At 39.3% G+C, this 13,620-nt stretch overlaps 2 protein-coding genes across 10 annotated transcripts in view; one reads left to right on the forward strand and one right to left on the reverse strand.

The window, feature by feature from the left end:
• The first annotated feature begins 340 nt into the window (after positions 1-340).
• Positions 341-11,893, forward strand: nt5e (5'-nucleotidase, ecto (CD73)). The gene is given in 10 exon segments (XM_061696031.1): positions 341-743; positions 854-1,076; positions 3,832-4,020; positions 6,303-6,500; positions 6,607-6,761; positions 7,006-7,086; positions 7,088-7,115; positions 7,646-7,795; positions 8,139-8,339; positions 9,679-11,893. Coding segments are annotated over 10 exon segments (1,737 nt in total). The 5' UTR covers positions 341-407; the 3' UTR covers positions 9,855-11,893.
• Positions 3,612-13,620, reverse strand: part of snx14 (sorting nexin 14) — a 34,061-nt gene continuing 24,052 nt past the window's right edge. For 5 of the 9 annotated variants that reach the window (XM_061696022.1, XM_061696021.1, XM_061696023.1 and 2 more), the window contains 2 exons: positions 12,061-12,117; positions 10,333-11,604 (listed from right to left, as the gene is read on the reverse strand). In XM_061696022.1, the coding sequence (XP_061552006.1) occupies positions 11,563-11,604; positions 12,061-12,117 (99 nt within the window). In that variant the 3' untranslated portion in view covers positions 10,333-11,562. Of the gene's footprint in view, positions 6,917-10,332; positions 11,605-12,060; positions 12,118-13,620 lie in introns of those variants that run through there. The other 4 variants (XM_061696024.1, XM_061696030.1, XM_061696028.1 and 1 more) reach the window with 2 other exon arrangements.

A 13,620-nucleotide genomic window follows, 5' to 3' on the forward strand; every position in this document is an offset into this window, starting at 1 on the left:
TTTATAGAAATATAGTGTTTCATGTTGATATTTACTATATGTTTCCCACCCTGTTAAAATAATTCTTCACAATTTATTGTGAGATATCATTAACATAATCAGTGCCTGCACACAGATGAATATATTATTAACAATTTTTAGAAAAAGGAAATTTGAGCATTTCGTTTTATTTCACAAGTGTGTATTAAACTGGAAGCCAGATGCTTAGCCTAGCCAAGAAATAGCTCTCATTTTGAAATGTTGGTGACCCCTGGTCGAAACAGATCGAAGGTGATGACGTACGGGGAAAAAAACTCCTCAAAAGAAGGGTCTAATTGGCAATAGCCAACCCACAGCTGAAAGTGAAGCCCACGCCTTTTTTTCCTCTCTGTCATTTCTCGTGGTCACCAAACACGCTCACACGAAAAATGAGTGTCTCGTGGAAGCTACTCTCGACTTGCCTGTACTTTCTGCTTTTCGATACCTGGCACCGGGCTTCGAGCTTCGACCTGACGCTGCTGCACACCAACGACAACCACGCGCGCATCGAGGAGACCAGCGTGGACTCTGCCAAGTGCCCAGCCGGGGGTCGCTGCTTCGCTGGGGTGGCGCGACGCTTCACTAAAGTGTCGCAGATCCGCAGAGACGACAAGAATGTCTTGCTCCTGGACGCCGGCGACCAGTTCCAAGGCACCGTGTGGTTTAACTACTACAAAGGCGAGGAAGCGGCTTACTTTATGAACAAACTTGGCTATAACGCGATGGTAAATGTCTTTTAAAAAGTTGACAGGGCAAAGTCTTGCAAGTGGAAAAAAACTTGTTTTCCCCCCTCTCTCTCTCTCTCTCCGTCTTTATTTTTTCTTTTTCGTCACAGGCTTTCGGGAACCACGAGTTCGACAACGGAGTGGAGGGTCTTATTGTTCCTTTCCTGCAGAATGTTAATTGCTCAGTGGTGAGTTCCAACATCAGACCGGACCGGACTCTGGCCGCGAACTTGAGCCGCTATTACCGGCCTCACGCGGTACTGAGCGTCGGCTCGGAGAAGGTGGCCGTGGTGGGCTACACCACCGTAGAGACCCCCTTTTTGTCGATGCCAGGTAAAAAGCGTCCCGAGTACAGTATCGCCGTTCATTTCGTATTTTAGCTCAACAGTGAGTTGAGTCAATCCATTGCCGTTTTAAGGCCACGATTTTCTCTCATCTCAGTTAACACTGTAGTCTCTTCCATATTAGGAAGCGGAAGATGCACAGTACATGTCACACAAGACCACAGCAGGAAGTCAGGAATATCCAGAGGTGGCTACAGCACTAACACACTGGAGTTAAACAGATACTGGTCTAAAAAATAAAACACATAAATCAAAATACTCTGGTAGAAGTACTCATTCTACTCCTAGACTTAGGTCAAATTAAAAAAGAAATATATATATATATATATATGTGTGTGTGTGTGTGTGTTATTATATACAACGCCCATTCTGAAAACTTTGCACAAGGAAAATCAACTGCACACAAAATAGTATCCCTCTTTTCTTAACTAGCATCGTGTTCGTACCTGACAGCTTTGCTACAAGCAAATTTTGGACAGGATAACCAAGACTTGACTGACAACAGGTCCTGTGTGAGCACCTGGATACGTTTCAATTTGAATCCATCTTCTCCGTGCCATGTCTCCTGTACGTCACAGAATGCGTTCAGCTTGCTAAATTTAAATTAGTGTTTGATTGCTAGCAGTGTGACTCTAAAGTGCCTCCTGTTTGCAAGTTTTCTCCCAGACATAACCAACAATGTCGACGAAACATGCTGCACCGACAAGGCCACCTGCGGTCGCACCCAAAAGGCAAAGGAAGGTGCTAACTATCGAAGGTGGCATGTCTGTTTATAAGAATCTTCTCACTCAAAAGGAAAAAAGAGCGGCAACAACTACCTATGTTTTTGTCACGGAAAAATGACATTGGAAAAGGAGCTACAGCGGCACGGCGTCAGGACGAAGAGGGACAGCCAGAGGAAGCGTGAAATACACGCGAGTCACAATTAATAATTATGTTTCCAACCTCATACGTTGTTCATTAAAATTACATTTGTTATTTCTAAAAAATTTTTTTACATTTTTATTTCTTAAACAAATGTTTGGGCCTTAAAACAGGTTTTGACCTTTGTTTCGTTATACAATAATATTAACAATAATAATAATAAGTACAACAACAACAATAACAATAATGTACTTATTTTTCTTACAAAGGTTTGAACTTTGAGCGTGTTTAAACGAGAGAGAAATGTGAGAAAGTGTTATTGGTGAGGTTTACAGCCTTAAAACACATAGGATAAGAGAGTAAAAGCACAAAGTCGCCAGAAAAATAAATACTCATGTAAAGTGCAGATTCAGGAAAAATCTATTTAATTAGAGTAATGAAGCGTTTGTACTTCCACTGGAAATATCACACGAAGAAATTCATTCAGAACACTGCTCAATAGAGCCAATCGTGTCTCAGGTCCAAAGCAATGATCAACCTCTAATTGGTTGAATATACAATCATTTTACTCATCGGAGATAATGAAATAGAATACAAACTAACCATTAAATATTCTCAACTGGCGGCCAAGTGTAAAAATATGCCCCCCCCTCCCCTTTTGTCCAGTCAGCTAAAATAGCCTCCAGCTCATCTGCAACCCTAATGAGGACAAAAGCTACAGAAAACAGATGGCTGGACTTTTAAAGTGCCTGTATATAAATAGTTGGGTCTCTGGAGTGCTTGGCCAACAGTAAGAAATTAAACAACCAAGTGAACTGTTATCTGCCTCTTTCTGAAAATGTCAACTTCCCATTGGCCCAGGAGTATGTGACCAGGTCAAGGGCGGGCTCACTTGCATGAGATGGGGCCGCTCCCTAGAAACAGGCTGATTTATATTGACTTTGAAATATATCCATAATACATGATACTGGTACCAAATCCTTAAATCTGTCACCAAAGGTCTTACAAATGTCACTGTAAAGAAGATTGCAATTTTTCCTTTGTAAATAATTTGACAAATTTTGAATTAATGTTTTAGCATAGCAGAAACCAATCATCCCTATCCAGTTCCTTTTATGCTGCTATGCATACAATTTATTGTTTTTTAATGTGTTATTGTATACAGCACGTGTGTGTATTGGTATGTATGAACAGGGTATGAGGAACTGGAGCAGGAGGATTGCTGAAGCTGAGTCCTCTAGCATTTATCAAAACCTTCAGAACGTTGATACTTTGATAGTGTAAAAATAAGATAGCCGCTGTCTCGTAAAAATAATACGATGCGTACACAAGCAGAAGAGAGGCAAGATTTCTGAAGGCGAGATGACTTCATGCATCACACACTTAAACTGTTAATATAAGTGTTAAGCTGTTAAAATAAGTGTAAATGAGGTTAACCATAATGTGTCAAAACAAAGTGTGTACTCTCCATTTGCTGACACATTACGGTTACTTAGTAGTGCACAGTGAACCACTGCATATTTGCGGGTTTTCATCCACACAGTCGGGGCCGGGGATTGAACCCGAGTCCTCAGAACTGTGAGGCTGACACTCTAACCAGTCATCCACTGTGCCGCCTCTGTATTTATAATGAAACAAAAAAAAAACAGAACTTCAGCAACACAACCTTCTAGGCACAAACAAACTAAATTTGAAACATTTTAAGAAACAAATATACAATTATAACCCTCTTTGGGTTTTATCAATTATTCACAGATTCTTAGCTATTCATGGCAGGGCTCGGAGTTCTTTGGTTCATTGCTCAAGAGCTGTTTGTATATTTATTTAGCTGAACTAACTTGTTGCTGAACCTTTCCTTCCTTCCTGTGTTTGCATATTAGGACCACACCTAAAGTTTGATGATGAGGTGGCATCCCTGCAGATTGAAGTTGACAAACTGCACACACTTGGCTATAACAAGATAATCGCCCTGGGACACTCTGGTTTTGACATTGATCAAATAATTGCTAAGCGAGTGAGAGGAGTCGATGTGGTCATTGGAGGACACACAAACACATTCCTATATTCTGGTACATATTTATCTTCTTTCTTCAGTCAATACCCCTACAGTCCTGGTTTTAGATAAATCCAACAGAGGCTCGAATGTATCCAGTACATACTCTATATTGCTAATGGGTTTTAACCACAGATCCACAATGTGCAGTTAAATAGGGAGATTGCAGTTTTCAGCCTTACTGCAAAAAAAACAAAAACAAAAAACTGCAGTCTCCCTTTAAAATGGGTTAATTGAATGCAAATCCAGATGTTGACCAGCTCTACATGTATGTTCTTCTTTTTGATTTCTTGCACAATATGATTGTCATGGTATATAGTCATTGGACATCCACTACAGTAGCACTCAACTAGGTAATATTGTTTTTTAGGGCCAAATTCTGAACAAAAAGAATGAACAATATTTGGGCAAAAGGCGGAGGCACGGTTGAATCACAGGAAAGAGGTTCTTGGTTCAAATCTCGGCTCTGCCATTCCTGTGTTAAATTTGCATATTCTCCCTATGAGTGCGTTGGTACGCTTGCTTCCTCGCGCATTTCAAAAACATGCTTCCTATGTTAATTGAAGACCAGAGAATTGCCCATAGGCACGAATGAATGAGTAAATTGTTGTTTGTCAATATGTGCCCTGCAATTGAGTCCTGAGTGTACCCTGCCTGTTGCCCAAAGTCATCTGAGATAGTCTCTAGCTCACCTGTGAGGACAAGCATTGTAGAAAAGGGATGGATTGATAATGTCATTCTGTGGGAAACAATATATTTATGATGAATAAGCCTTACGTCATTTGTTGTATTGGCATTGTTGTCTTGTTAAAGGCCATCCAGTAAGACTTAGAAGAATTAAGAAATTTAAGAAAATGTTAAAAATCTGTTGCCTTGTTAAATACGCACCCCCTCTTTTAGGTTTTTTGATTAATCAAACATGATTGCAAAAGCATAACCACCTTGGTGGAGGTAATAAAATGATAGATTTAGTGAGAATCCATATTTAGTAGTGGTGTGCGATACTGCAAGATTTAATATTGATTCGATACCAAGTAAATATGAGGCCAGTTTTGCGGATGACGATACCGATATCCATTCACCCACCCATTTTTCATACCACTTATCCTCACCGGGGTCGCGGGCGTGCTAGAGCCTATCCCAGTTGACTCTGGGCGAGAGGCGAGGTACACCCTGAACTGGTCGCCAGCCAATCGCAGGGCACATATAAACAACCAACCATTCGCGCACACATTCACAACTTAAGAGTCTTCAATCAACCTACTATCAGAAAACCCACACAGGCACAGGGAGAACTTGCAAACTCCATACAGGCGAGGCCGGATATGAACCCGGGTCCTCAGAACTGTGAGGCAGATGTGCCAAGCAGTCGTCCACCGTGCCGCCACGATACTGATACTTTTTCATAATTAAGGATGATGATGCATCATGAAATTGAAAAAAAATTGCTAAATCTGAATGAATTTTCATGATAATTTGCACCTTTTTACCGAATATTCATTAAACACTAGGAAAGGATTTGGGCAATGTTTACAGTACAAGTAAGTAGAAAATACTTTATCATCAATGTTTTTGTTTACTTACCATAGTGTAAATATAGCAAGTAGACAGTATCTCTTTCACAGTAAAGACTAAAGTGTATATTATTTGATTAAATATAAGATGTATTATATTAGGACATTTATGCCATTCATTTCCATAACACATCAAGGTCAAAGCATAATTGATACTTTTTGTTTTGGCTGCTGAGGATGACAACAATGCTGCTTTCACCACTACTGCCAAACTGAAAGGCCCATACCCGAAAACTCTGCCTGTGATTTGTACATTTGTTTGTTTCCATAATATTTTACCCGCTTTTTACAGATTGACTTTCAAGAATTTGTGGCCTGCAAAGTAAGCCACACGGCGTTCCTCTTCCTCTCTGCATCCCTCGACTCAGTTTTTCTGTGCTGCTGTTTATGTGCATGTTGCTGGCCGGGTCACGTTGGCTACGCTTATTTGCTTGTTTACCTGGCGCCGCTGAGTCACGCGGCAGGTGGCACAACATCAAAAAGAGAGGGAGGGAATGCCGGAAGCGGCGGTTAAGTTGGAGGTAGCGTGTCAGCTAAGTTACACCTCTCTGATAAAGAAAGCAGCAGTGCATACTGTGGAAGAGAAACCATAACTCAAGTATCGATCTCATGATACTGATACCTATCAATATCAATCACAACATCGGTATCGATATTTGGATCGATCAGTCCGGCACAAGGGTTAGTAACTTAGTAATAAAGGTTGTATTGTTCCGCTCTATAGGACCCGCTCCATCTACGGAAGTGCCAGCAGGTCCGTACCCATTCATGGTGATGTCAGATGATGGCAGAAATGTGCCAGTGGTTCAGGCATATGCCTTTGGAAAATACCTGGGCTACTTGAAGGTTACCTTTGATGAGGCTGGAAATGTTGTCCAAGCAGTTGGAAACCCTATCCTGTTGGACAGTAGCATACCTCAAGGTAGACTGCAGTAATTGTCCCAGTCATGTCTGGGTGACACCAAAACATCTCATGAACACCGCAAAAAGCTTGTTTCATGTTTTCATTTACTTTTTTTAACCTCCAGATCCCAATATCCTTGCTGATGTCGAGAAGTGGAAGAAGGAGCTGGATCAGTACTCGCTACAGTATGTCGGCCAGACATTAGTTTACCTCAATGGGACCTTTGAGGAGTGTCGTTTTCGGGAATGCAACCTTGGAAACTTGATTTGCGATGCCATGGTAATATGTCAGAACTTCTGTAAACTGTGAGCCTAACAAACTGCGTAGTTAACCATGAGACGGCATGCTTGGCCCACCAGCTTTGACGCCAACTTCAGTTGCTGTCTGTGCATCTTCAGCCTGTCAGCTCTTGTGGGCTTTTAGGTTTTAAATGGCTGCAGAGACAAGGGAGATGAGCACCCATATCAGAGTTGAAAAGCACAGTTCCAATCTCTCACATTGTTCTTTGCTTTTGTGACGTTAGGTTAACCACAATTTAAAAGAATCTAATGAGCTGCAGTGGAATCATGTGGGCGTATGCATATTGAACAGCGGAGCCATTCGCTACAGCAATTGATGAACGCTATAAAAATGGTAAACTATTAAGTGGACACTTTTTTGATGCTTTTCCACTGCGCCGTAACAGTTCGCCTCAGATTGGAGTTTCGTCCCAAAGCATCAGTGCGAGGAGTTGTCTGTATTTACTGTATGTACTGAACTTCTTGGCATGCGGCCATTGGCCGCAGTAGGGAGGCAAATTATTCAGGACGTGACTGAGGAAACAGACCACTGCAACAAAGCGGAGACTGCAGAGTATGATACAACTGGGTCAGCTAACATAAGTGCTTTTATCTTTTCAAGCCATGTATCCTCAAAGGTTAGGATGAATCTACTTGACGAATGAGTGACCAACAGTTGTTTACATCCCCCATATCGTATCAGATCGTCACGGTGACTAGGTAGTAGAAAAGGACCTGTTTCACCCCCCAATGGAAACAAAATAATAATGAGTAATAACGTGGCGAGTCAAGTCAGTACCGTGCAGTGGATAAGCATTACGTCTGCGGGCGCAACACAGGTTTGTCTTATATTTGTGTTGTTTTTGTGTGACTCTTTACTCTCAGGTACCATAACAATGGAGGAGATCCTCACCGTCTTACCATTTCAACAAACTGTGGACTTGATCCAGATAAAGGGGTCAACCATGAAAAAGGCTTTTGAACACTCTGTTCACAGATATGGAGGCATGCATGGAGAATTCCTGCAAGTGTCAGGTCTTGTTTCTCATCAACTCGCGTTGTTTTACAATCTCAGTATTATCAAGTTAATCATTGATTGCAGTTTGTTACAGTTTTGAGCATTGGCCAGTTAGGTTGCACAAAAATTACAGAAGCGATTTACACTTACCTTTATGGAAGGTTGTTGTATAGGCCAAGGAAGAACCAAACAATTGTAATTTCCAACCCACAATCAAAACTGAAGTATCATTTCAAAATTATTCTATAATTAACATACTAACCGAACAAACACAAATAAGATTGGAAGATCTGCATCGTACTGAGTATACATCTTGGTCTGTTTTTCTTACCAAACATCCAATTTTTTCTACCTTTGTAGGCATCCATGTAGAGTATGACCTCTCAAAGCCAGTAAACCAGCGGGTCGCATCCTTGTCTGTGCTCTGCACCCAGTGCAGAGTGCCAAAGTACGAACCACTGGACCTGGAGAAGACGTACCCTGTGGTCATGCCTTCTTACCTAGTGGGCGGAGGTGACGGCTACACCATGTTCAAGGGGGAGATGCTCAAGCATAATACTGGTGAGTAGAGGGACAACGTTTTAGCTGAGTTTAGCTTCAGTCTCTGCAATGTCTCAAAGTCTTATCTGCTGCAATGTTTACAATAAAGTTAGTAGTGATTTCTCCTAAATGTACTTGGTAGAAGATATCAATACATGCCTTTTTGCAAAGTTCATTGCAAAAGTTAGCGGTAAAGAAAGTTAACAGTTGAAACATGATGCACTCGGGGAAGCACATGCTTGAAACGTGATACATTTAGGGCATCATCGTGCTTAATTGGATTCTCCCACTACTCCTACTGCGTTTTATTCCCACATTCCAAAGACTATCCAGAGACTTTGAACACTCAAAAGAGACAATTTGCAAACACATTTCTCCTTCCTCAGCAGATTTGACTCAACTGCCAACCAAATTAAACAGTTTTAAGAGCTACGTAGATAAGTGAGAGGACGAGCCATCAAAACCAGAAGAAGGACCTTTGATGGAAGTGCAAATGGCCACCAAGTCATTGTCCATATAAAAATGCTCGACTGGTGATTAGTCAGGGGTGTATCCTCACCCAAAGTCAGCTTGGATAGGATAAGACATAGTCTATATAAGAAGTCTACGCATCCCTGTTCAAATGCCATGTCATGGTGATATTAAAAATGAGACCAAGATCAATAATTTCAAAACTTATTCCACCATTAATGTGACCTATAATCTGTTAATAGAAACAGGAAGTAAAAATAAATAACTGAAATAATGTGGTTTGTCCACACCCTCATAACTGGGGAAGTGGCTGAGTTCAGTTTACCATTCGCATTCAAACTCATTGAATTGGAGTCAGCACACACCTGCCACCCTTTAAGTGGCTCTGAGTAACAAAAGTACAGATGTTCTAGTGGGCTTTTCCTCTCATTTTTTTGTAGCCATGGTCTTCCAAAGCATCAGAGGGATCTCATTGTTCATGGTATAAGTCAGGAGAAGGGTACAAAATGGTTTCTAGGGCATTAAATATACATACATGAACAAAATTGTTGGTAAATCTCTGTTAATGAAAGAAAACTCTCCAGTGGTCACATAAATAACTCTGACGAAGGTAATAATACATTTTAAAAACATATGAAATCAACCAATGAAAATCAGGAATTGGTTTTTAATTGTGGCTCAACAGAATTATTTTTTAAAAACAAACTCATGAATCAGGTCTGGACAAAAATTATTTTTATGCAGGATATTAGCTTTCACAAAGTGTTTAGTTTTAGGGAATTCAAAACCACTTATTAGGAGGAGTCAAAAACACCAAAGGTTGCCTTGCAAATGTACATTTCTTTTATAAAATACAAAATGTATCTTTTTTTTTTTTTTCCTCTTGCAGGTGATATGGACATTTCAGTTTTGTCCAAATACATCTCCAACATGAAGCGTGTCTACCCAGCTGTGGAAGGACGGATCAAGTTCAGGAGCATTTTAGCGAAAAATAATTCTGCGGCGTTTTTGGCCCAAAGCCTCACCCTGCTTTTGTTGTGTTTAAGCCTCTCTCTGACACGCTGATTGGGAAACTATGATCAGAAACACCCAGGTATGTTCATTCTCAGGGGAGATTCAATAGCCAGCAAGATATGTCCCATAATTCTAAAAATATTTAATGAAATAATACATTTTAATTACAGCGGATTTAAAAGGTGAACCCCCCTGATAAATGCCTCTTTTTTGTGGAGTAAAATGTTTACACATTTAATGTGGAAAAAGTACCTGCCTGCTCCTAGTTTGCACATACCGAAACAGCTTTTGCCATCATTGCTACATTTTTGACTCACACCATGGCACATCTTAACTTGACAATATCCACCCACTCAAAACAAAGCATGTCCTATTACAAGAGCATCTATTGCTTTTGATGCACTGTATCTGCCAGTAGTAGTGGTATTGTTTTTCATAAGCTCCACCGATGAAATTGAAAGGAACTATTCCGTTTAAAAAGTGTTCAAAAAAAAAAAGCATGTGTGTACATTTGTTTGGATAGTATGACCTGGTTTATAAATATATTATACAGTAATTGAATAGCTATAGCTATTTAATCTAAATATACTTTATTAATCTTAATTAATTACTCAGGTGTCCTGTAGCTTATATATGCTTTCAGTGTACCATTGCAAACGAATCTTTAGATAGTCATGAAAGTATTTCTATACCATGAGTTCATTTAGAGTGTTACTTTGCTCTAAATACATTTATGCCAAATGTATTTTGTTTGTAATATTTGTTGCACTGTGTGGTATGATTGCATTGCTTCAATTGTCTGACAAGCCATATAACAATTTCCAAAAATTAACAAACAAGCTTCAAAATTTGCTGCGAATGTAACTGACACGGTTTATAGCGTTGATGATCTATAGTCTTCATTTTAGCATTGCACTAAATGTTCTCAAATGCAGAGATATGCAAATATTTGACTCAATGTTAATTTTCTTACGGATAACCAACAAACATGATTTTACTGTTTTATTTGTGCTTTGTTAACTTACTTTGAATATAACAGTTTTGTTTGACAGTGACTATGATGACTTGGTGTATGATCTTTATTTACATGTAGTATATTATGTCGATAAAAACACTGCCATGTCAGATGTAATGTACAAGTTCTATTTTACTTGGGTTTGTTTAAGAGTCAGTATAGCAATGTATCCAGTACTCTGACTTAATCATGTTCAAATATCCAGTATTTACCTAATCTAATACTGTCTTAGTTAAAAGAAAAGCATTTAATTTTGCAATTATTTTTGCTCAGAACTGCTTCAGGGTGTTTACAAACAAACATTTAGTTTGTTCTTGTAAAAAAATGACTTATTGCAATGAATTGTAACAATCCAATTTCGTCCTCTCCAAAAGGTAACTAAATTTCTAAAGAGTCATCATAACATAACACAAATGAAATATACCAACAATAAAAAGTAAGAATATTATTGAAATATTTTGACAGTTTAATAAGAATTTTAATTCCAGGTTTGGTGGATGATTTCTTCGATTGGTTGACAGTATTTTATAGCGGCTGCATTCTTTCATTTTCTCATGTATCGGTTTACTTTTACAGTGAAGAATAATCATTCAACATTTCTGTATTGCCGGTGCAATGCTGTTATTTTATTTTATATATTAAAGTACATGTTACAGCAGAAGAAAAGACCAACAAATGTCTCCGTAGACATAAAAGTGCATTAAACGTGCATTGAAATTGTTAGTTTTTGTCAGTTGTACCGATTCACATCCAAGGAGCACTGATTGAAGACTCTTTCTGCACCTGCTGAGAGGATATGATACGATCAACAAAGAAAAGAATTACCATTTTGTATATTTAGGGTTTATACACCTCTTCCAAGTTTCAACCAATTTGAAAATTAGTTTGCAAAACTTTTAAGCACCTCACCAGATTCTATACGATTTTATATATATATATATATACACACACACACACACACATATGTATATAAATATATACATACATACTTGTATATAAGTGAATTCCCCTTTATAAACCCAAAAATTGAACCAAGCTCACTGGGATTCCCTGAGAAGCCAGGAATAAATTGACATTCAACCACTAAAATATGTTATCGTTTTTTTTTTTTTTTTTTTTTTTTTAGGGTGTAAGTGTATAACTATAATTTGACATCCTAAGAAATTATTAGGGTGGTGCTGGTGTAATAAATATGTTAAGCACTGTTTATTGAAAACACACAAATAACTAGCATGTGTTTACCTTGTTCAGCTCGGGGAAAAGTTCTTGAATAGCAATATCCAGAAGAACATAGGTCAGCTGGAATGGCAAAAACAACAAAATATGATAAACAGTGAGGCTGTTGACCTTGACGTCTCCATATGACCACAGTTCAATCGACGTGTTGCGTCAGTCTAAAATAAATAACTGGATGAACCAAAATTTTCTCCAATTAACCCACAACAATCCATCCATCTATCTATTCTCTACACCGCTTATCCCATCACAGCTTGCTTCGGACGAAAGGCAGACTAGACTACACCCTGGTCGCACACTGGTCGCCAGTCAGTTGCAGGGCACATACAGAGACAGACAACCATTCAGCTCACATTCCCACTGTCACGGAGTGGGAACTGAACCCACGCTGCCTGCACCAAAGTCAGGCGAATGTACCACTACACCATCAGTGACTATGATTATTTTTAGACAATTTCCACTTTTAAACAATCTTTCTTGCGCTGTATATTTTATGTTTATCTATATATTTCTATATTATTTTTTTCTCTTTGTTTTTAAATGTTTTAAGCTGTTTTATTTTCTTTGTCTTTATTTTGAAATCCTTACATCCTCATGTAAAACACATTCAGTTACCTTGTGTAGGAAATGAGCTATATACAGTGGGTATGGAAAGTATTCAGACCCCCTTAAATGTTTTACTCTTTATTATATTGCAGCCCTTTGCTAAAATCATTTAAGTTCGTTTTTTCCTCTTTAATGTACACACAGGACCCCATACTAACAGAAAAAAATTTAATTGTTGAAATATTTTGCAGATTTATTAAAAAAGAAAAATTTAACTATCACACATCCATAAGTAGTCAAAGTATTCAGATCCTTTGCTGTGACACTGATATATATAACTCGGGTTTAACTTCTTCTGATCATCCTTGAGATGGTTCTACACCTTCATTGGAGTCCAGCTTTGTTTGATTATACTGATTGGACTTGATTAGGAAAGCCACACACCTGTCGTTATAAGACTTTACAGCTCACAGTGCATGTCAGAGCAAATGAGAATCATGAGGTCGAAGGAACTACCTGAGGAGCTCAGAGACAGAATTGTGGCAAGGCAACAAAATGTGTCCTGCACTTAAGGTTCCTAAGAGTACAGTGGCCTCCATAATCCTTAAATGGAAGACGTTTGGGACGACCAGAAGAGCTGGCCGTCCGGCCAAAGTGAGCAATCGGGGGAGAAGATCCTGGATGAGAGATATAAAGAAGAACCCAAAGATCACTGTGGCTGAGCTCCGGAGATGCAGTCGGGAGATGGGAGAAAGTTCTAGAAAGTCAAGCATCACTGCAGCCCTCCACCAGTCGGGGCTTTATGGTAGAGTAGCGCGATGGAAACCTCTCCTCAGTGCAAGACACATGAAAGTCCGCATTGAGTTTGCTAAAAAAAACACCTGAAGGACTCCAAGATGGTGAGAAATAAGATTCTCTGGTCTGATGAGCCCAAGATAGAACTTTATGGCTTTAATTCTAAGCTGTATGTGTGGAGAAAAACAGGCACAGTCCCAACAGTGAAGCATGGTGGTGGCAGCA

Source organism: Phycodurus eques, chromosome 14, assembly GCF_024500275.1.
Source record: "Phycodurus eques isolate BA_2022a chromosome 14, UOR_Pequ_1.1, whole genome shotgun sequence".
Lineage (NCBI taxonomy): Eukaryota > Metazoa > Chordata > Actinopteri > Syngnathiformes > Syngnathidae > Phycodurus > Phycodurus eques.